The sequence below is a fragment of the Oncorhynchus masou genome, chromosome 1 (assembly GCF_036934945.1).
Source record: "Oncorhynchus masou masou isolate Uvic2021 chromosome 1, UVic_Omas_1.1, whole genome shotgun sequence".
In the NCBI taxonomy this organism is placed as follows: Eukaryota; Metazoa; Chordata; class Actinopteri; order Salmoniformes; family Salmonidae; genus Oncorhynchus; species Oncorhynchus masou.
The window spans coordinates 70,492,509-70,516,607 of record NC_088212.1 but is presented as its reverse complement, the minus strand read 5'-3'; the positions used below and the strand labels follow the sequence as shown (position 1 = coordinate 70,516,607).

The window sequence follows — 24,099 nt, the reverse complement described above, 5'->3', positions numbered from 1 at the left end:
TCTCCACTGAGAAATCGAACACTGCACACGGTGCTTGAGACATTGATTTAGCCTATCAGATAAGTGTCTGATTACAATGTTTTATTACTAAGCAGAAGGACAATCGTCTAATCAGTCACACGTAATTATTTTATGGCTTTAATGGACATATGAACACAGCAAGATAAAAATAAACTACATAAATGTTAAACAATTGCTAAATAAAATATTTAAAAAACAAAAAAAAACATTAAAGAAAATCTGGAATATTAAAATGGCCAAAATGACACACAATAAGGAAAAGAAAGCCTCATATACTGTAACCTAATAGCACACTGGAGTGGAGGGCAACATGGACACTCCTAGAACAACATTTGACATAGTGAACATTCAGTTCTACTGGTCACTCTGTGAGTCTTTGTGTCCAGCAGTCTGCAGTCCTTTAGGGAAGTCTTCTCTCCAGAACTGGGCACTCTTCTTCTCTGAGACACTGCCCAGCCCGAGGTTGGCCTGGATCTGTAGTGAGTGTTGGCTAATCAAACACACTCTCTCCATTAGGGTTACTACAGGAACAGAGAGACAACCCATTGGCATCATATGAGCTGGTGCACTTATGAATACTTCATTTTACATAGTGTATTCAGAAAGTATGCAGACCACTTAACTTTTGCCACATTGTTACATTACAGCCTTATTCGGAATAGATTTAAGACACCAAATCCTCAATCTACACACAATACCCCATAATGACAAAGCAAAAACAGATGTTTTCATTTTTGCAAATGTATTACAAATACAGAAATACCTTATTTTCATAAGTATTCACACCCTTGCTATGAGACTCGAAATTTAGCTCAGGTGCATCCTTGAAATGTTTCTACAACTTGTAGTCCATCTGTGGTAAATTCAATTGATTGGACATGATTTGGAAAGGCACACACCTGTCTATATAAAAATGTCCCATAGTTGACAGTGCATGTCAGAGCAAAAACCAAACCATGAGGTTGAAGGAATTGTCTGTAGATCTCTGAGACAGGATTGTGTCAAGGTACAGATCGAGGGAAGGGTACCAAAACAATTCTGCAGCATTCAAGGTTTCCAAGAACACAGTGTCCTCCATTCTTAAATGGAAGAAGTTTGGAACCATCAAGACTCTAGACTCTAGGGCTGCCCGGCCAAACTGAGCAATCAGGGGAGAAGGACCTTGGTCAGGGTGGTGACCAAGAACCTGATGGTCACTCTGACAGAGCCCCTCTGTGGATATGGGAAAACCTCCCAGAAGAGCAACCATCTCTGCAGCACCACCAATGAGGCCTTTAATAGTAGTGGCCAGACAGAAGCCACTCCTCAGTAAAAAGGCACATGACAGCCCGCTTGGAGTTTGCCAAAATGCACCTAAAAAGATTCAGACCAAAAAAAACAAGATTTTTATGGTCTGATGAAACCAAGATGGAACTATTTGACCTGAATGCCAAGCATCACGTCTGGAGGAAACCTGGCACCGTCCCTATGGCGAAGCATCGTGATGGCAACATCATGCTGTGGGGATGTTCTTCAGCGGCAGGGACTGGGAGACTAGTCAGGATCGAGGGACAGACCAAAAAAAGAGCAAAGTATGGAGAGATCCTTGATTAAAACCTGCTCCAGAGTGCTCAGGACCTCAGACTGGGGTGAAGGGTCACCATGCAACAGGACAACGACCCTAAGCACACAGCTAAGATAACGCAGGAGTGGCTTCGGGACAAGTCTCTGAATGTCCTTGAGTAGCCCAGCAAGAGTCTGGACTTGAACCTGATCGAACATCTCTGGAGAAACCTGAAAATAGCTCTGCAGCAACGCTCCCCATCCAACCTGACAGAGCTTGAGAGGAGCAGAGAAGAATGGGAGAAACTCCCCAAATACAGGTGTGCCAAGCTTGTATCGTCATACCCAAGAAGACTCAAGGCTGTAATCACTGCTAAACATGCTTCAACAAAAGTACTGAGTAAAGGGTCTGAATACTTATGTAAATGTAATATTCCCTTTTATACAATTGCAAAAACATTTAAACCTGTTTTTCTTTGTCACTATGGGGTAGTGTGTGTAGATTGATGTGGGGAAAAAACAATTTAATCAATTTTATAATAAGGTTGTAACAAAATGTGAAAATAGTCAAGGTGTCTGAAAACTTTCCGAACTACTATGACCCAAGACAATTGGTGGTTGAGCTACTATAAATGTCCTATATAGAGTAAACACTAAGTAGATATGAAAAGCATACTTGGTACACAGAAGCATTTTTTTTTTTTTTTTTGCATACAGTAGGGAGTCTTAAACTGTTCTTTGTCTAATATGAACTCTTCTGTAACTTAGAAATCTATTTACTCAGAAAACTCAGATAAAAAAATATATATATATTTTTTAACTACCCATCACTGTCATCTGTCCAAAAGGGGGCAGCAAACAAAGCCTCCACCAGTGGTCTGCTTTCACAAAGCCTCCACCAGTGGTCTGCTTTCACAAAGCCTCCACCAGTGGTCTGCTTTCACAAAGCCTCCACCAGTGGTCTGCTTTCACAAAGCCTCCACCAGTGGTCTGCTTTCACAAAGCCTCCACCAGTGGTCTGCTTTCACAAAGCCTCCACCAGTGGTCTGCTGATGTGACCATGGAGGGGCGCTGCTGGAACTCATCGTAGTACATCAAGCAACCTGAATCTTGCATAGACAGATAAGTGTGTAATGTATCTGTGAATATCAACAGACCATGTCTGTCAACTAAAAAGTCTCAATCATCTTAAAATGATTTATTCATAATTATCAAATAATGTCTTCCAGGAGGTTTCTAAAGAGAAGAAAAAAATGGCATCTGATTGGTATAGTTCCCAGTGTATGCCTCACCTCTACACCCCCTGGGACCACAATCAGTAGATCTCCCATAAGCTCCAAGAAGGCATCTCTGATCCCCACGGGGTCCTTCATGTCACCAAAGTACTCCTCTACGATGATCCCCAGGGCAGAGTGTGGCAGATGCTAACAGGGAGATACAGGGTTTAAAATACAGCTCATGGACCAGACTGCAAGATGTTTCATTATAAAGCTGCCACCAGGGTTGGGGAGAAACTGATTACAACAAAAAGTAGTGTATTAAGTGTCACCAGTGGATTTTTATATACCATGTATGTATACAAACATTTTATATACAGTACTGGTCAAAAGATTGTCCCCACCTACTCATTCAAGGGTTTCTTTATTTTTACTATTTTCTACATTGTAGAATATTAGTGGACATCAAAACTATGAAATAACACATATAGAATCATGTAGTAACCAAAACAAATGCCAAAACAAAATATGAGATTCTACAAAGTAGCCACCCTTTGCCTTGACAGCTTTGCACACTCGGCATTTTCTCCACCAGCTTCATGAGGAATGCTTTTTCAACAGTTTTGAAGGAGTTCACACATATGCTGAGCACTTGTTACCTGCTTTTCCTTCACTCTGTGGTCCAACTCATCCCTAACCATCTCAATTGGGTTGAAGTTGGGTGATTGTGGAGGACAGGTCATCTGCTGCAGCACTCCATCTTGGTCAAATAGCCCTTACACAGCCTGGATGTGTGTTTGGGGTCATTGTCCTATTGAAAAACAAAATGATAGTGGGACGAAGCACAAACCAGATGGGATGGTGTATCGCTGCAGAATGCTGTGGTAGCCATGCTGGTTAAGTGTGCCTTGAATTCAAAATAAATCACAGACAATGTCACCACCAATGCACCCTCACACCTTCTCCATGCATCATGGTGGGAACCACACACGTGGAGATCATCCTTTCACCTACTCTGCATCTCACAAAGACACACCGGTTGGAACTAAAAATCTCCAATTTGGACTCAGACCAAAGGACAGATTTCCACCAGTCTAATGTACATTACTTGTGTTTTTTGGCCCAAGCAAGTCTCTTCTTCTTGGTGTCCTTTAGTAGTGGTTTCTTCGCAGCAATTCAACCATGAAAGCCTGATTCAAACAGTCTCCTCTGAACAGTTGATGTTGAGATGTGTCTGTTACTTGAACTCTGAAGCATTTATTTGGGATGCAATTCCTGGGGCTGGTAACTCCAATGACCTCCGTAGCAGAGGCAACCATGTGTCTTCCTTTCCTGTGGCGATCCTCACGAGAGCCAGTTTCATAATGACACAATGTTTTTTGCAACTGCACTTGAAAAAATGTCCAAAGATCTTAATTTCCAGGATTAACTGACCTTCATGTCTTAAAGTAATAATGACTGTTTCTCGTTGCTTATTTGAGCCGTTCTTCAATTTGCCTGTTAATAAAAATGCATTCCAGGGGACTACCTCATGAAGCTGGTTGAGAGAATGCCAAGAGTGGGCAAAGCTGTTATCAAGGCAAAGGGTGGCTATAATATAACATATTTTGATTTGTTTAACACTTTTTTGGTTACTACATGATTCCATGTGTGTTATTTCATAGTTTTGATGTCTTCACTATTATTATTCAATGCAGAAAATAGTCAAAATAAAGAAAAACCCTTGAATGAGCAGATGTCCAAACTTTTGACTGGTATTGTATATTTCCCAGAGTGTACAGACTTGTTTTGTAGATCCTTTAGAATACTCCATTTGTCCATGTCAAGCAGCTGCAAAACTTGTTTGTCTTTTTCGACAAATCACAATCTTCGGCCTGCCTATTATTAGACAAACGTCATTTATATTTTGCATAAAGCCTACCTACCATTCTATATTAACCAATCAAGTAACAGTCTTGTGTGACAATCCAAGGAGGAACTCTAGGATCTCCTCTTAAATCAACAGGTTGATAATATTCTGTTATTATCATCCCAGTGTTTATTTTCCTGCGTACATCATGGTATTAGAAAAGTGGAAGTGAAGTTCCGATTGTCCTTTCACCAGCAAAAATATTGTAATCAGATTATAGATACTTTTTAAAAGTCAAATCATTCCTTCGTGGATTACTTTTAAATTCAGAAAGGATGCTTTTGAAAGAAAATACATTGACACCTTTCATTCAATTCAGCATTGAAAAAAGACGCAAGTTTAAAGAAGTTCCACCTGAGCAAGTCTGACCACAAGTCAGAGACCACCATGATGACACACCAAATGCATTTGATGGATCCTTTACTTCGTCTTCTAGTGCCTCTTAAGGAGAAAGTAATCAAAAAGCAACTGAAAGTAATCTGATTACGTCACTGAGTTTGGGCAATCCAAAAGTTACATTACTGATTATAGTTTTGGACAGGAAACTAGTAACTCTAAAAAAAATACATTTAGAAAGTAACCTACCCAACCCTGGCTGCCACCATACTTCACTAACCAGTTTCTGAAGCATAAACGCCAGGATCATAATCATCATGTTTTCACGGGTCATTTCAAGATCCCATCTATGAAACAGGAAAAACGGGTAAAAAATAAAATGATAAAGGTACATTTACCTGTAAATTATATGACAGTTTTCATATCTTCATGCAGGGACATACATGTGGGAGCATCCATCCATACTCATGGTTGTTGATTCCTAGGAGGCTGGGGAAGCCCAAGAATCTCTTGGTCTGCAGGCCTTCCTCCGGGTTGGTAGGGATGACTGTCCCATCCCTGTGCACAGACACAGGGATGGGACAGTGGAGAGAGAGGATGGGCCCCAGAATGGAAGTCAAAAACAGCCAGGTTGTTGCATTCAACAGCTCTATACAGTATAAGTTAGCTAAAGCAGAAACAGCCTGGCATTCAGATACATACACCCCACATACTGTAGGGTGAGTGTGAGGCTCAGAACAAACCTACCAGTGCAGGTGTAGCCACCTCTTTGTCCTGTGGGCTGTTGGCACTGAGGCAGGTCATGAGCTCTGCAGAGTCATCACTGAGACAGCCTGCTCTCTGTGCCCCCAGCTGGAAGAAGGAGAGATTGAAACCAGAGCATTTGAATGACTAATTACAACACATTACATTGTACCAGAATAATAATGACAGTCATAAAACCACTGAAGGTTTTACCAGTTCTGATATTGTATATGAAACAATGTATGGGATCCTTGAGACTTGCTGTTATGATGAAACAGCAGATCACCTGTGCAGCAGGTTTGGGGTCATCCTGGATGAACATAGAGACGAGGGATTCTCCACTCTGATGGCCTTGTGGAACAGTCCTGATGACAGACAGAACCATGGATCAGTGCCCAAAGTAAGCATACATACAGATAGCCAGTGCATCTTTCTGTATCAGCAAATATCTGTTTTCCTAGATGCACAGTACACACATGCAAAAAAAGAGAGCAACACCACCAGCAGACTCTAAAAATGGTGACAGATCCTGGGTCTCCCCTGAAACTGCTGATGGTCTCATGCACCTAGCGCAGGGCACACACCTGGTCCAGAACACCCACGTTCCGGGGTACTGGCCATTTCCAGTGCTGGTCACACAGATATTAGATCAGATATGCCAGGGTTGTGTTCAGTAGACACCAAACAGGAGAAGATATTACTGACCTGAATTTGTGCATTGATCATATTGACCAAATGTAGTACATATGGAAGTGTACCTGAGGAACCCTGGGATACCCAAACAGTATTGGAGGATGACCACCACAACGTCCCCAAAGGCAGCCAGTGAGGAGCCATCACAGAGTGAAGCCCCTCCCATGAGGACCACCAAACCAAAGAAATGTTTGTCTACTCTTAAGGTAGATATGAGTACATTCTCATGTCTCTCCTCACTGGTAGTTTCCTTGGGTCCCCAGGTTTGACTGGTGTGTAGATATTCAGGTAAAGGGAGTCCTCTGAGGTAGTTAGGACAGGGAACCGACCTCCGTACAGGTCCCCCATCTGTCTAGTGTGGTTCATGTTCTGCAGACACCTATGTGTTAGGAGGACAAGAAAGGTGACATTTTCTTACACTATCAATACAAACATGAATGGCAGAATGTTAATCAAAATACGCATGATTCAGAGTTCCCCATTAAACAGTATAGGCTGTTTGCCTCCCTGCCTGTCTCTCTGAGACATTACTGCTTAGGCTCATACAGAGGGGGGTAAGCCTTGGCGTCTCTCAGTCCCTGCCACACCCAGGGAGGCTGGGGGGCCTGGAACTTCAGCGGCCCGACAAGGGGGCTCAGGGGATCCCCAGGTAGGTAACCACCTTCCTCTGGCTCTCTCTCACTCTGACCAGTCTGCCCTCCAGCTGACCATATCTAGTATGAAGCTGGATGAGGCTCTCTGTCCCCTGGAAAAGATTTACATGTTATAGAAAAGGGAATGTAGTAGTCTGTCAAAGGATGCATTAATTGGGAAAGGAGCGATTTACAGCCATTTACAAGCATACCAAATGTTTTAATAAAATATATATATAGCTTTTTGTTTACAGCTAATCAATGCATTTCATAGTTGTTAAATGGGAATTAAACAGGACATACATTCTTACCTGCGACTGTATGGAAACTCACAAACAGGCTCAGACTTATCCATGCGAGCAGGACTCTTCTGCCCAAACCCATCATAGTGGTGCCAGAGAGATTATCCATTCACATCTGTAGAATATCAAACCACATGAAGATCTATTTCAGCAGTTGCCGATTTACATAATCTCTATACATTAATGCACCATACATCCCTATCCAGTGAGTAACCAAATATCAATACATTAGAGAGAAAAGTATGCCCTCCAGCTAAAGGAATATGAACCGTATGGAGCCCCAATTCAGTTAAATGCCTTCAGTAAATCTGTGGAAGACTGAGGATTGAGCTGCTCTTCATATCACAGGCTGGGATTGGAAACTCCAATGCAACCTGTTATGGATTTTCTAAAAAGCCAGCCGAGTTGATTCAGTCCTGATCGAATGTCAAACAGCAGTTTGAAAAGGGGGGAGTCCTCTGAAAGAACATCCTGGTTTGTTTTAATCTGCTATAGCTGCCTGGGCATGCACTATGAAATTAGATGTCATGCTACCAACTCCACTTATTTATCTTGGGTCTACATTTCTGCCGAGTTCAGAGTGTGCAGAACATCAATAATGACATGATATCAGGCAATCAAATATGAGTAAATTACCTTCAGCTTGGCTCAGGACAGGCCTAGACCTTGAGCTAACTTGGACAGAGATTACATTGAACTAACAGCAACATCATTGACAATACATTAACCTAAAGTGATGAAGTTACAGCAGGCTGTAATGTACATTTTAATAGTCCCTGGTGTCACGTACATTCCCTCTCCAACGCTCTAGGTCACCAGACTGCTCATTACTACGCACACCTGTCACCATCGTTTCGCGCACCAGCTACTCAGACTCGCCTGGACTTCATCACCTTCCTGATTATCTTCCCTATGTTCGGTCACTTCCTTTGGTTCTTTCCCTAGGTGTTATTTTTTTCCTGTTTCAGTGTTTGCCTGTACACTACTCGTCTTTCTTGTTTTGTTCTATGTTCATTTATTTATGTAATACACTTCCCGAATTTGCTTCCCGACTCCCAGCGTACTCATTACACCTGGTTTTAATGGTATGTGGAAGAAGCAATGCATCAAATAAATTATGGGATTACAGTAAACTAGTTGAATGCAATCAACCCACAATGAAACAGTTTATAGGCTAGGCTATACTAGTATTATAATAGAATAGTCAACTTACATTTTCAACTATCATGCATTACAGTAAAAGCAGAACTAGAGGCAGCTACTTCAAATAATTTGCAAAATAAAATAAGTATTTTGGCTCACCAGTGAAAGCTGCTCTCCAATTGATAACTCGGTGCAATATCAGGGATTGACATGATTAAAGTCTGCTGTTTAGAAATGCCATAACCTGACAATCTTTCAATACGAAGGAACCAGAAATATCAGTTTTAGTCTCCTGGAATTCTGTGCAGTTTGGTTGTTTTCAGTAAGAAAAAGAAAATGCGCATGCCCAATGAGGCAACCGAGGAGGATCAATTGGACCGATTTTATGTAAATCTGTTGCCTAGGGATAGTCACGTGTGTCCACTAGAGTTCCTGCACCCAGATGCCGTTACCATGGAGGTAAGATAGACTGAGGCAGTTGTGCTAAGTGCCGATAAAGGCATAAAAGACAGAGGCAGCCTCAGGCTAGCAGGCTCGTGTAAAATGGATGTCTATATTCCCTTTAAGTAAATCAAGATGCAATCCACAACAGAAAAACACACCCACCACGAAACTTCTACCCCCAAGCCATGAGACTGCTAAATAGTTAACCAAATAGCTACCAGGACTATCTACATGGACCCTTTTTGCACTAACTCTTTAAACTCATCACATATGCTGCTGCTACTGTTTATTATCTATCCTGTTACTTATATGTACATATCTACCTCACTTACCTCGTAACCCTGCACATAGTTTATGTATTCAATATTCTATCAGGGAATAATACTGTGACCAAGGTCTCTTTTACAGATGAGCCCGGAATTACATACATTACAGAAAATACACACGTCAAAATCTAAATACAAAATGCAAGCAGAAAGAAAAACATGGTCAAAATAACAAACACAGCAATCAGTAAAAAGCTCCTCAATCAGCGTTGATTGAAGACCTTTGGCATAGAGGCAGCAAAACATCACATTTAAGAACATTTTGAAGATTGTTTCACAGATAAGGTGCAACAAAAACTCAACGCTGATTTACCTAACTCATTAGAGACCAAAGGAATTCCCAGAGTTAGCCATCCCTGAGCTCGGCTGTGGGAACTCATGTCTACAGTTTAGTAATGATGTTACAATGGGACTTTTTTGTAAAAAGGCTTTATAAATGAAAACATATCAATGTGTCAACCTATGTGACATCAAAGAGGGCCAACCAACTTTCTGGTAGAGAATGCAGAGTACTAAAATTGTCACCCATAATAAAGCGCAGTGTGCTAGGATAAACTGCATTTAATGGCTTTAATGAGGTGGCAGCTACGTTCTTATAGATGATGTGGCCATAGTCTAGGACTGATAGGAACTTTGACTGAATAATCTGCGTTCAACTATTAAGCGAGAGGCAGGACCTATTTCTATAGAATAACCACATATTGAGAATAACTCCTCAATATGCTTTTTAAAAGACAGCTTTTCATCTATCCAGATGCCCAGATATTTGTAAGCACGTCTTGATCAATATGGGCGCCGTCCAAAGTACGTATTCTTAAATCATCAGAGTTATTTTTATGCGTTCTTGAGAACAACATATACTTAGTTTTACCTGCATTCACAGGTAGATCGCCATGCACAATGCCAAGCGTCGGCTGGAGTGTTGTAAAGCTCACCGCCATTGGACTCTGGAGCAGTGGAAATGCATTCTCTGGAGTGATGAATCATGCTTCACCATCTGGCATTCCAAAGGACTCATCTGAGTTTGGAGGATGCTCGGAGAACTCTACCTGCACGAATGCATAGTGCCAACTGTAAAGTTTGGTGGAGGAGGAATAATGGTCTGGGGCTGTGTTTCATGGTTCGGGCTAGGCCTCTTAGTGAAGGGAAATCTTAACGCTACAGCATACAATGATATTCTAGACGATTCTGTGCTTTCAAATTTGTGGCAACAGTTTGGGGAAGGCACTTTCCTGTTTTAGCATGACAATGCCCCCATACACAAAGTAAGGTCCATACAGAAATGGTTTGTCGAGATCGGGTTGGAAGAATTTGAATGCCCTGCACAGATTTCTGACTTCAACCAACTGATTTAACATCTTTGGGATGAATTGGAACACCAACTGCGAGCCAGGCCTAATCGCCCAACATCAGTGCCGGACCTCCCTAAAGATCTTGTTGCTGAATGGAATCAAGTCCCCGCAGCAATGTTCAAAGATCTAGTGGATAGCATTCTCAGAATAGTGGAGGCTGTTATAGTAGCTAAGGGGGAACCAACTCCATATTAATGCACTTGATTTTGGAATGAGCTGTTCGACGAGCAGGTTCCCACATACTTTTGGTCATGTAGTTTATTTTCCTGGTTTGTGACTCACTGACACTGCCCCCGGTTAGAGAGGAATAAAGCAGCCCAATAGTTAACACACACAGGAACTTTAATCACACACAGGAGAAGATGAACATGGGTATGGTTCTGTAAAGGTACAGAAACAGAGAGACAATGAATGTACACATGGAATGCAATGAATGGAGCGGATGAATGTATGCATATCCAATGAGGGACAAGAGTAAATAAAAATGGAACCGAACTGCAATAGCACAATAGGTAAGGACTGTATCTAATAACCAGGTATTATTATTCTGTTATTAATAGTACAATAATAACAGAAGAGTTAATATTAACATATTACCACACAAATGGGCTATACATTCAGGTAAAACTTATGGGTTAATGATTCAGCAACAGGGGGGCAGAGAGCTCCAGCTAAAATTCATCAAGCATACCAGCCCCAGTGGATTTTTTAAGACATTAATCTTAAGCAAGGCATCGAGCACATCACAGATAGTAAATTGTTGAAATTAAAACAAAGATTCACTTGAAGTTGATGGGTTAACCATCGAGTCAGCTAGAGACTGGCAGAGGGAAGAGCAGTTGATTGACTGACCAGGGTCAATCACCGTTTTTCTCAATTAAAAAGCCTGCTGAGATAAAATGATTAAAGCATCACTTATCCTATTATTCTCAGTTATGATGCCAGTGTCAGACAGAACTTGCTTAGGCAAGGAAGAGGAATTTGTGCACTTTAGTCCATTTACTGTTTTCCTGAAAATGTAGAAGGATCACCAGAGTTTGAGCTTAAAAAGTAGCTTGATTTAACTTTCTTACTTGAGAATTAGTGCCTACAAAAAGACGCCATTACTATTGCTCTCTATAGCAGGCTGCTCAGAAAAATAACTTTGTTGGCAGTGAGACTCAGGAAATCCTGTTTGAGTTGGGATTTGATAGTCCTGATGATATGCTGATCTACCCTGGTGTCTATGTTGCAGGTTTTTGCCCGCCCTTCACATTTAGTGAGATGACTGAACAAACAAACATGGATCTCATCTCGGCATAAAAACATATATATTGTTGTTTCTTCACCATGTGTGAGTGTATACACATACAGCAGCTGAGATACTTTTAAAAATATGTTTATTTGGAAATGTTTACAGTGTATTGGAAAAAGACAAGTTCCTCTTTGCAAACAGAGAGTTGCTGTTGATCTTCAGTAGTATTTCTATCAAACTTTACAATAAAGAGAGAGTGAGATAGAAAGAAGAGTCACATTAGCACTGCAGTAAGTCTGTGTGGGTCAGGGGAGTATGTGTCTCTGAGCCCAGCCTGGGAGCCTCTCATGTGGGGACAGACACCAGGCCTGCAGGGCCCTGGCCCAGGGAGTGTCCAGCCACACTGCTCTCCAGGGGCTTGAAGCCCAGCTCCTCCATAGGAATCCCAAAGGCCTGCAGCTTGGCCTCATAGGTTCTCAGCAGGTCATTATGGGCCTGCCCATCAGACAGAGATGTTAACATTTTTATTGAGAGTAACAGTATATTGACAGACGCTATTATCACTTTTGCCTATAAAGATGAGAATGTATTGATTTTGGATTGGTTAGTTATTCTATTACATAGTTATAATACTGTTGTTTTCCGCTTAATGTACAAAACTAAATAGGGTTCAGACACAAAAGGCATTGTATTCAGCCAACTTGCTCACCTTACAAACCCGCGCCAACTCATACTGCAAGTCTTTGATTGCAATGTTCTTGGAGTCCAAAACTTCCTGCAAGGAAAAAACAAATAGAGTTGTTTGGCTGCAGAATAGTCTACCATACGCTTCCTCCAGTAACTACACTCACAGGCAAGGTTTGCAATTTGATGTGGTTGAAGCCACATGATAATCAGCTTCTAGGACAGTAGAGTAGAGAAACCTGATAGCAAGGACTTAGCAACAGCAAACATAGTCGCACGATGGAACGAAGATCACATTTTTCTGTTAAGAACACCTCTCTGTTTTAATCTTGAATGACAACTTGGCTTGTATCCAGTATGCACCACAAAGCAGGTCTGATGAGGTGTGGTGCTAGTTGTTTTCACAACTCTACTGTTAGCTCAACACAAGAGAGTAGGGTACTAGTGTAGCTTCTTTGGTATGATGGAGCTGTGTAGTCTTGTGTAGTCAGGGTGGTTAGGGTTAAGGTTGTGGTCAGGGTTGAACCAGGATGTGGATATGAAGCTAGGGTTAGGGTTGTGGTTGAGAGTTAGGGCTGAACCAGGATATGGTCATGAAGCTAGGGTTAGGGTTGTGGTTGAGAGTTAGGGCTGAACCAGGATGTGGTCATGAAGCTAGGGTTAAGGTTAAGGTTGTGGTCAGGGTTGAACCAGGATGTGGACATGAAGCTAGGGTTAGGGTTGTGGTTGAGAGTTAGGGCTGAACCAGGATGTGGTCATGAAGCTAGGGTTAGGGTTGTGGTTGAGAGTTAGGGCTGAACCAGGATGTGGGAATGAAGCTAGGGTTAGGGTTGTGGTTGAGAGTTAGGGCTGAACCAGGATGTGGTCGTGAAGCTAGGGTTAGGGTTGTGGTTGAGAGTTAGGGCTGAACCAGGATGTGGTCATGAAGCTAGGGTTAGGGTTGTGGTTGAGAGTTAGGGCTGAACCAGGATGTGGGCATGAAGCTAGGGTTAGGGTTGTGGTTGAGAGTTAGGGCTGAACCAGGATGTGGGCATGAAGCTAGGGTTAGGGTTGTGGTTGAGAGTTAGGGCTGAACCAGGATGTGGTCATGAAGCTAGTGTTAGGGTTGTGGTTGAGAGTTAGGGCTGAACCAGGATGTGGACATGAAGTTAGGGTTAGGTATCCCAGGGAGGGTAGCATACCTCCAGTTTGCGTGTGACCACGCCGAGGGCGGTGTGGTCCAAGTTGGAGGCAGACAGCACCTCGTTGAGCTGAGCCTCCTTCTTCTCCAGGGTGTTGGTCAGAGCACCCAGTTTCCTCTCCAACAGGAGGTTCTTAAAGCCACTCTTCTGCTGCACCTCCTGGATGGCCTGGGTGAACTTCTTATACAGGTCATCACGCTCCACCTGGACCTGCACCATACAGACAAAAGGATTGGCTCAGCTCAGTTAGAAACACAGATCAGTTAAGCATGAATCAATTTGATAGAATTACATTTGATTCAATTCTGTTCCATTTTTTGGGTGTGTGAGTGCATAACAGAGGGACAGTCCTTCAATAGTAGCCATTGTATGGGTGAAAAGTGTCCAGTTACTAGGAGGTTTTTAGTCAACCTAATAAACAGTCTGTGTTGTTAGTTTGTGCTGTGGTCTCATAAAAAGACCCATACACAGGGTAAAAGGGCAGAAGGACTCATCCTTGAACTCCTCTGTAATCACCTCAAAGGAAACAATGGTCCAAAAACGCGTTTTTTTATTAGATTGGAACACAGATTTCAGTGTAGACGCCTTTTCAGTTCTAATGCTTAATAACTGGCACTGTGTTCATGAGAGTTTCTCAGATTCTTCTCTGTCCCAAATTTGAAAAGGCTAAACACTTGTTTGACATGGGTCCTCAGATCCTCAAAAGGTTCTACATCTGCACCATCAAGAGCATCCTGACTGGTTGCATCACTGCATGGTACGGCAACTGCTCGGCCTCCGACCGCGAGGCACTACAGATGGTAGTGCGTACGGCCCAGTACATCACTGGGACCAAGCTTCCTGCCATCCAGGACCTCTATACCAGGCAGTGTCAGAGGAAGGACCTAAAAATGGTCAAAGACCAGCTACCTTAGTTATAGACTGTTCTCTCTGCTATCGCACGGCAAGCAGTACCAGAGCGCCAAGTTGAGTTCCAAGAGGCTTCTTAACAGCTTCTACCCCCAAGCCATAAGACTACTGAACAGCTAATCAGACCCCTCTTTTATGCTGCTACTACTCTCTACTTCTTATCTATGCGTAGTCACTTTAACTACGCATAGATAAGCAGTCACTTTAACCTACATGTACATATTACCTCAATTACCTCAACTAACCGGTGCTCCCACACATTAACTCTGTACCGGCACCCCCTGTATATAGCCTCGCTTGTTATTTTACTGCTGCTGTTTAATAATTTGTTACTTTTATTTTCTACTTATCTATTTTTTTCTTAACTTCTTAAAGCATTGTTGGTTAGGGGCTCGTAAGTAAACATTTCACTGTAAGGTGTTGTATTCGGCGCATGTGACAAATAACATTTGGTTTGATTCAATCAAGTGACAACAATTTATGCAACATGCGAGGACAAAAGCCTTTGTCATAACAAACCAGAGTTTGTGTGTGTGTGTAATTGTAGCTTCTCACCTTACTAAACCTCTGTTCCAGCACTTCGTGTTCCCACTTCAGGTCTTTCATCTCCTTGTCTGCGACCTTCAGATGTGCTTTGGCACCCTGTCAAGACAGGCACCATCACTCCTGTTTACTTTTACTAAGTACCCTACTACATTTCTATTCACTCTCAGATACACCCAACACAAACCATTCATCATAGAACATTTGAGAGAATTTTACTTTTTCATGTTGCTAATATGAATATTTTTTATGCATATCTGTCATACTGCTTCATTGTTGCTTTTTTGCTATAAATCTTCTGTATAATTACCATATAACCAGATATCATGTATTCTATTCTGTGTTTGTGTGTGTGTAACCCACCGCCAGTGAGGTCTTGTCCTTCTCGTAGTTGGCCAGTTGTTTCTGGAGCTCGGTCACCTCCTCCTTGGCCCTCTGCAGGGGCTCCGTCAGGCGTTTGTTCTGCAGCAGCACCTCTGCCATGTCCTTCTCCAGACGCTCCTCCTTCCTCTTCATCTCCTCCATTTGTTCCTGACAGACACACACAGGCCATGTAAACAACTGGTTACTAGCTTGTATTGGATTGATGTGTCAGTGTAACAAACAGTTTGCCCTCCAGGGCTCTAAACCCTGGCCACTGTTAGTCAGGGACACCACACAGTGAACCCTGCTAAAGATCAGGACCTATCAGCAATCATACACCTCTATGTTATCGTCTTGTAATACACAACTGAGTTGATGAGGCCCAGGTTAGGTTTGACGATACTGTACGTTGAGGAATTTATAATCCTCAGTCAGTTGATTGGTTATAGGTTATTGTTATTGAGCAGAACAAATACCTTGGTCATTAGCTGATATTGTTGTAGTATTGCTAACCTTGAGTGAGTTGATGAGGGCCAGGTTGTTGAGGGTGATGTCATTGTAGTAGTTCTTGATGTCACTGAAAGCCTTCTCGTGGTTCTTCATCAGCGTGTTGATTTGGCTGTTCTTCCTCTCCTCGATCTCGTGGATCTCGGTTTTCCTCCTCAGGTCCTGCTCCTGACGCAGCATCTGCATCTTCTTCTCATACTTGGCCTCAATTTCTACTCAGCAGGTCAGTCAAATGGCAATAGACAGAGAGAGATGGCTATGGTTCATATTTTGGGTATATGTACGCATGTGAGTACTGTTTAACGGCAACACAGGCACAGCTATAATCACCTCGCACTTGTCTCTCAAAGTCATTTCTCGTTTTGGTAATTTCCTGGTCGTTTTTCTGTTGAAACAGAAATTTAAAGAATTGACAATACATGCAATGTCATCATAGACGTGTGAGGAAAGCAAATGTGATAAAAAGGCAGAACATTGATCTGGGTGGTGAGAAGCTCATATTGACAGAGAGAGCGAGGACGCCATGCACCAGTTTGAGGCCCTTGATGAGGTTCTCGTTGGAGAGCTCCTGCTCCTTAATGTCCACTTTGAGGGTGCGCATGCCCTTGCAGAGCTCGTTCTCCAGCTCGGCGTGCTCTTTCTGCATCAGCTTGTTAGTAACCACGCCCTCTCCCTTCAGCTCTGAGATGCTGTTCTGGTGCTCATACAGCAGATGCTTCACTTTCTGCTTGTACACCTGAGGAACAGAACAGTAACAGTGAGGACCCTGATAAATATTATAATGTGGTTAAACACTGTTTTTGTGTCTGCTACTGTATGTGTGTGTGTTATACCTTGATCTCTACTTGGTGGCGCTCCTCAGCCTCTTCCATCTCCCGGTCTCTGTTCCTCAGGTCTGCCTTCCTCTCATCCAGATGTCTCTTGGTGATCTCCCAGAAGGTGTGGATCTTGTCCCTCTCCAGCTGGAAGTAGTTCCTCTCCTCCCTCTCCCTGTCCAGCTCCTCCCGCAGCCGCACAATGTGCTCCTCCAGCTGACACAGAGAGCATCATCATGTAGATTCAGATAAATATATACTATGCAGCATAACCCATAGATTATCAAGCAAATGGTTTATTTGATACACTATCGACAGGACAGAACAGCAGCCTCTGTAAGACATGGGGTGGGGGCCTATGCATATATGTAAACAATAGCTGGTGCACGATATCTAAGGAAGTCTCAAGGTTTTGCTCGCCTGAGGTATAGTTTCTAATGATAAGCTCCATTTGGCAAATCTGGCTATAACTCTATCCTCCTGATTCCTGCTTACAAGCCAAAATTAAAGCAGGAAGCACCAGTGACTGTCTATAAAAAGTGGTCAAATGAAGCAGATGCTAAACTATAGGACTGTTTTGCTAGCACAGGTCTGGAATATGTTCCAGGATTCTTCCGATGGCATTGAGGAGTACACCACATCAGTCACTGGCTTTATCAATAAGTGCATCGAGGACGTTGTCCCCACAGTGACTGTACGTACATACCCCAACCAGAAGCCATGGATTACAAGCAACATGCGCACTGAGCTAAAGAGTAGAGCTGCCACTTTCAAGGAGGGGGACTCAGAAGCTTATAAGAAATCCCGCTACGCCCTCCGATGAACCATCAAACAGGCAAAGCGTCAATACAGGACTAAGATCAAATCGTACTACACCGGCTCCGACACTCGTTGGATGTGGCAGAGCTTGCAAACTATTACAGACTACAAAGGGAAGCACAGCCGCGAACTGCCCAGTGACACAAGCCTACCAGACAATCTAAATCACTTATATGCTCGTTTTGAGGCAAGTAACACTGAAACATGCATGAGAGCATCAGCTGTTTCAGATGACTGTGTGATCACATTCTCCGCAGCTGATGTGAGTAAGACCTTTAAACAGGTCAACATACACAAGGCTGCAGGACTGATTTCCAGGACGTGTACTAAGAGCATGCACTGATCAACTGGCAAGTGTATTCACTGACATTTTCAACCTCTCTCTGTCGGAGTCTGTAATACCAACATGTTTCAAGCAGACCACCATAATCCCTGTGCCCAAGAACACTAAGGTAACCAGCCTAAATGACTACCAACCTGTAGCACTCACATCTGTAGTCATGAAAGGCTTTAAAAGGTTGGTCATGGCTCACATCAACACCATCATCCCAGAAACCCTAGACCCACTCCAATTTGCAAACCGGACCAACAGATCCACAGATCACGCACTCTCTATTGCACTCCACACTGCCCTTTTCCACCTGGACAAAAGGAACACCTATGTGAGAATGCTATTCATTGACTACAGCTCATCGTTCAACACCATAGTGCCCCCAAAGCTCATCACTAAGCTAAGGATCCTGGGACTAAACATCTCAGTCTGCAACTGGATCCTAGACTTCCTGACGGGCCGACCCCAGGTGGTAAGGGTCGGTAACAACACATCCACCACGCTGATCCTCAACACAGGGGCCACTCAGGGGTGCGTGCTCAGTTCCCTCCTGTACTTCCTGTTCACTCACGACTGCACGGCCAGGCACGACTCCAACACCATCATTAATTTTGATGATGACAACAGTGGTAGGCCTGATCACCGACAACGATGAGACAGCCTATAGGAAGGAGGTCAGAGACCTGACTGTGTGGTGCAAGGACAGCAACCTCTCCCTCAACGTGATCAAGACAAAGCAGATGATTGTGGACTACAGGAAAAGGAGGACTGAGCACGCCCCCATTCTTATCGACGGAGCTGTAGTGGAGTAGGTTGAGAGCTTCAAGTTCCTTGGCGTCCACATCACTAACAAACTAACATGATCCAAGCACACCACGACAGTCACGAAGGGGGCACAACAAAACCTTTTCCACCTCAGGAGACTGAAAAGATATGTCATGGGTCCTCAGATCCTCAAAACGTTTTACAGCTGCACCATCGAGAACATCCCCACGGGTTGCTTCACTGCCTGGTATGGCAACTGCTCAGCCTCCGACCACAAGGCACTACAGAGGGTAGTGCGTACGGCCCAGTACATCACCGGGGCCAAGCTTCCCGCCGTCCAGGGCCTCTACACCGGTGTCAGAGGAAGGCCCTAAAAATTGTCAGACTCCAGCCACCCTAGCCATAGACTGTTCTCACTGCTACCACACGACAAGCGGTACTGGAGCACCAAATCTAGGTCCAAGAGGCTTCTAAACAGCTTCTACCCCCAAGCCATAAGACCCCTGAACAGCTAATCAAATGGCTACCCAGACTATTTGCATTGCCCCCCCCTCTCTACGCTGCTGCTACTCTCTGTTATTATCTATGCATAGTCACTTTAATAACTCTACCTACATGTACATACTACCTCAATTACCTCGACACCGGTGCCCCCCACACATTGACTCTGTACGGGTGCCCTCTGTATATAGCTCCGCTATTGTTATTTACTGCTGCTCTTTAATCGTTTGTTATTCTTACTTTTTTTTCTTAAACTGCATTGTTGGTTAAGAGCTTGTAAGTAAGCGTTTCACTGTAAGGTCAACCTACACCTGTTGTATTCCGCGCAGGTGACAAATAATATTGATTTGCTATAGTTGCTCAGTAGCTAGTACAGTACTTGTTTGCACCGTGTATGTTTGCACAGTTAGCTATCACTGACCTAGTAATGGAGCATCAGAGTGTAGCTAATGTGTAGAGGTGCATGAAATAACACCTACCTGCTCCTTCGACATCTCCTCCGTGGAAAGGCCATCTACTACTGTGGGCGTCTTCCCTTTGGCAGACTTGGCTGCGGCCTTCTTTTTGGGTGGCTGTAATGCAACGAAATCTAAAATGTTACTTCTAACTACCGAGCTAGATAAAAGGTAGCGGTTTAACTCCTAGCTAGCTAACGTTACATCGATTCGCCCAGTTCAAAAATTAAACGCCCACCTTTGTTTTTCCTCAGAGGTTTCGTGCCTTTGTTTGCTGAAATACATACTTTTTCAATAACACTTAATCATATACAACCAACGACTGGTCTCGGCTCCACTCCGCGGTGAAGTTAATTCTAGACTTCCTTTACCATTGCGTGGAGTTTAGTCCGTTTACGTTAGCTAGCTATAATGCAGACATGTATTCGTGTATTCATGAAGCTAGATGAACATTACAGTACTAGTAGCTAGCTAACTTTACCACACTGCAGTGAATCTAACTATAACGCCTTATTATAATGTTGAAAAGACAATACGCGTACTTACCATTCTGAAATACTGCTACCATGCACAGATATAGCTGAAAAGGGACTATCTTTGAAAAAGTAAACAGCTAGCACGCTACCTAGCTAAACACATCCATCTGTGATAGCTCGAACGACAACAAAGTGTCGTCATGGCAACGTTGATGAATATCTCGCGAGACTGCTCTGTAACATAACTTTTCGTTTGGCCACTTTTGTAATATCTCTCAAGATTGCATTTTCACTACGTTTTAGATTATAATTTAATGTAACGTTTGCCGAAGAAATGAAAACAACCTTTGTGTACCGATATGCATTAGAACAAAAATGTATGTTTCCGCCCGGTTTCGAACCGGGGACCTTTCGCGTGTGAGGCGAACGTGATAACCACTACACTACGGAAACCTTTGTACTGCTTGTAGATTAATAATTTTTTCATGGTTCCTTCTGTCTTCTCATCTAATATAAAAAGTGGCATGGAGAGAGGAGTTGAGGAATCAAGAAAATATAATTTGAGATTCACCATGGACTGATTGAAGTATATCAGAAATCTGTATATAATGACGACGTGCTCATGTTATCCGCCTTGATAATGCAAGTCAAACCCATAGCAACGCTTTGGGTTTATTTTGCACAGATTTTTTCTTCTCAATTATATTGACTATAGTAAATTCAGTTTCTAATGTAAATTCTAACTAAAATAATTCTAACAGATTAGGTTTTCATTGGCATGATGATGGGAGCTAAGATATAACTTTTTTTAATCAACATGACAAATGTTTGAACTTTAGCTATATCTTCAACATCGACTTCGCAATGTGTGTTGAGAAATATGTTGGAATATGTGTAACATTTTGGCCTTACCCAGGCCTCCTTTAAGCCTCCATCATATGTAATGTGTAGGTGCTGCAAAGCAACAATTGGTGTCATATTAAGTTTTATCTCAGTATTTATGAGTACTATTTTGATTTAATCGATTGAATATTGAAAATATATAATCATGAATATAGAAACTACAAAATTTGTGTCAATATATTGTCGAACACAATATACTCTACGGGCGTATCAAAGTTCCAGAGTGGGATCTCGGCTACTTTTTAGAGTTATGATCCAATTTGTAAGCAGAGAAAATGTGATAATGGATTCAAAATGATTGCCCTCTGCTGGTGGTTTGCAGGACGTGCAATGGTACATGTAAAAGGAGGGTATATTATACTAAACAAAAATATAAACGCAACAATATCAAAGATTTTGGTGAGTTACAGTTCATATAAGGGCTCTTTCTCTTCTTGAAAATTCAGCGTGACCGACGTTTCGTGTCTGTAAAGACTTAAAAATGCGTTACGTGTCCGCTTACCTCCTGCCTGTGCTCGGTGGCAACACCAGCCCCTCCTCCAAGACCATTTGGGGGGGTGTAGGACTCGAGGCCGAAGATGAGCGCCTCGACAAGATTATCAATTAATTGAATATGCAAAATAAGTCATGAACTCTGGTTTCTAAAGTGTCCTCCGTGCCAGCAGTTGGCGCTGTGGCAGCCCCTGCTGCTGCTGGGTCTGCTGCAGCTGGCGTTGCTCCTGTTGCTGCGGAAGAAAAAGAGGGATCTGATGATGACATGAGATTTGGACTCTTTGATTAATCTTCCTACCGTTAGAAATTGAAAAACGAATAATAAAATGGAAATGGTTAGAAAAATATAAGGAAATCACTCATAGGCCCACCCACTTGGCAGTCAGTCCCACCCATTGAGGAGCCAGGCCCAGCCAATCAGTTTTCCCCCCACAAAAGGGCTCTATTACAGACAGACATAAATAAAATGTTATATTTTCAATATTTGTTTTTATTTGACTATATTCCTCAATTAATTGAAACATTTTTTTATAGAAGTCAAAATACTACTCATATTACAGAGCAAGTGGTAAAGCTTCATATGACTAGCATTTTGCTTTGTAGGACCTACAGATGAAACATTATGGTCTTAAAGGAGGCCTGGGTAAGGCCAAAATGACTGCAGTTACACAGGCATCCCAATATGGTTTTTTTCTGTAATTGGTATTTTAACCAATCATATCAGCTCTTAAAAAGATATGTGAAAAGATCTGATGTGATATGTCAAAAGACCAATTAGTGGAAAAAATATCAGAATTGGGCTTCCTGTGTAAATGCAGCCATTGTCACAAATGTTCCAACTTCAATCATTTATTCCTCAATTATGCTTTAAAATACAATTGTCAAATATATGTCAACAATCCTTCCTCCAAAGGACCCTTCTATGGATTACATTTTGTGAAGATCCCCAAAAGTATGGTATTGTTTTGTTCTAGTTAATCACCCATTCGCTTACAAACCATAATAGGTAACATTAAAAAGCAAAACTCTCTGACAACAGTGTCATCTGTTATAAACATCTTCATTTGAAGCAAACTCGTTTTATTTGAATACTTCCTATAGAAGCATTAAAGCTACTCATTGCATTCACCTACCTCGCTTTCTTCTTCTTTGGTATCATGGCATTCGCACATTTAGTTTGTGCATGTGTTGTGTATGGTCAATCGCATTACATTTTTTATACACAAATATAAAGGAAGAGGTGAAAAGGAAAACATTGCACCACCAACTAACCCTCTACCTATATACCACTATTACATACCACCACTATTACCCACTCAACGACAAATTCTCACAAGGCACCCAGACCTGCGTTAAAGAAAAAATCTTTGTCCAGTTCGAGGTGAGTAATCGCTGTTCTGATATCCAGAAGCTCTTTTCGGTCATAAGAAACGGTGGCAGAAATATTATGTACAAAATAAGTTACAAACAATGTGAAAAAACACACAAAATAGCACAATTGGTTAGGAGCCACCTGTAAAAACGTCAGCAATCTCCTCTGGCACCATTCTATTATCCCTGGCAACTTCAATCTATGTGAGAATGCTGTTCATTCCATTCAACATCATAGTGCCCTCCAAACTCATCACTAAGCTCAGTACCCTGGGACTGAACTCCTCCCCTCTGCAACTGGATCCTGGATTTTCTGACGTGCTCCCCCAGGTAGTGAGGGTAGGTAACAACACATCTACCTCACTGACCTTGAACACGGGGCCCCTCAGGGGTGCATGCTTATACCCCTCCTGTAATTCCTGTTCACCCACAACTGCGTGGCCGCACACGACTCCAACACAATTATTAAGTTTGCTGATGACATGGTGGTGGTAGGCCTGATCACAGACGATGAGAAAGCCTATAGGGAGGAGGTCAGTGACCTGGTGGTGTGGTGCCAGGAGAAAAACCTCTCCCTCAACATCAGCAAGACAAAGGAGCTGATTGTAGACTACAGGAAATGGAGGGGTGAGCACACCCTAAGCCACATCGACGGGGCTGTAGTAGAGCGGTTTGAGAGCTTTAAGTTCCTCGGTGTCCACATCACTAAGAAATTAACATGGTCCACACACACCAACACAGTCATGAAGAAGGCACCCTCAAGAGGCTGAACATATTTGGCATTGGCCCTCAGATCCTCAAAAGGTTCTACAGCACAATTGAGAGCATATTGTCTGGTTGCATCGCTTGGTATGGTAATTGCTTGGAATCCAACCGCAGGGCGCTACAAAGGGTAGTGCGTATAGTCCAGTACATCACTGAGGCTGAACTCCCTGCCATCCAGGGCCAGTATACCAGGCGGTGTCAGAGGAAGGCACTAAAAATTGTCAAAGACCAGCCACCCAAGTCATAAACTGTTCTCTCAGCTACAGCATGGCAATTGGTACTGGTGCAAAATCTGGAACCAACGGAACCCTTAAAAGCTTCTAC

General features: G+C 42.7%; 1 protein-coding gene, 2 long non-coding RNA genes and 1 other non-coding gene across 4 annotated transcripts; all 4 read right to left on the bottom strand.

The window, feature by feature from the left end:
- Nucleotides 1–64: 64 nt before the first annotated feature.
- On the bottom strand, nucleotides 65–3,526 carry LOC135503723 (uncharacterized). Its single transcript, XR_010450000.1, has 3 exons — nucleotides 3,440–3,526; nucleotides 2,856–2,987; nucleotides 65–542 (listed from the first exon to the last, which is right to left on the bottom strand). It is a non-coding gene; the product is annotated as an uncharacterized LOC135503723 (long non-coding RNA).
- A 2,258-nt stretch (nucleotides 3,527–5,784) lies between these two features.
- On the bottom strand, nucleotides 5,785–6,838 carry LOC135503661 (uncharacterized). The gene is made up of 3 exons (XR_010449985.1): nucleotides 6,703–6,838; nucleotides 6,056–6,134; nucleotides 5,785–5,877 (listed from the first exon to the last, which is right to left on the bottom strand). It is a non-coding gene; the product is annotated as an uncharacterized LOC135503661 (long non-coding RNA).
- Nucleotides 6,839–12,023: 5,185 nt separating this feature from the next.
- Nucleotides 12,024–20,427, bottom strand: LOC135549900 (dynein regulatory complex subunit 4-like). The gene is made up of 11 exons (XM_064980279.1): nucleotides 20,315–20,427; nucleotides 19,793–19,885; nucleotides 16,916–17,113; nucleotides 16,612–16,818; nucleotides 16,413–16,467; nucleotides 16,089–16,294; nucleotides 15,576–15,743; nucleotides 15,225–15,311; nucleotides 13,761–13,970; nucleotides 12,605–12,670; nucleotides 12,024–12,390 (listed from the first exon to the last, which is right to left on the bottom strand). Exons 1-11 carry the CDS (start codon nucleotides 20,315–20,317, stop codon nucleotides 12,241–12,243), a joined length of 1,443 nt encoding a protein of 480 aa, XP_064836351.1. The 5' UTR covers nucleotides 20,318–20,427; the 3' UTR covers nucleotides 12,024–12,240.
- Nucleotides 20,428–20,624: 197 nt separating this feature from the next.
- Nucleotides 20,625–20,697, bottom strand: trnav-cac (transfer RNA valine (anticodon CAC)). The gene has a single exon. It is a non-coding gene; the product is annotated as a tRNA-Val (tRNA).
- Between the last annotated feature and the right edge of the window lie 3,402 nt (nucleotides 20,698–24,099).

What these genes read in the sequence shown, in the direction of transcription:
- LOC135549900 (XM_064980279.1), bottom strand. An exon ending in GCCACCAAGTAGAGATCAAG is followed by an intron (nt 16,819 to 16,915) that starts GTATAACACACA and finishes TCTGTTCCTCAG; the next exon opens with GTGTACAAGCAGAAAGTGAA. An exon ending in CTTTGAGAGACAAGTGCGAG is followed by an intron (nt 16,295 to 16,412) that starts GTGATTATAGCT and finishes CCTGCTGAGTAG; the next exon opens with AAATTGAGGCCAAGTATGAG.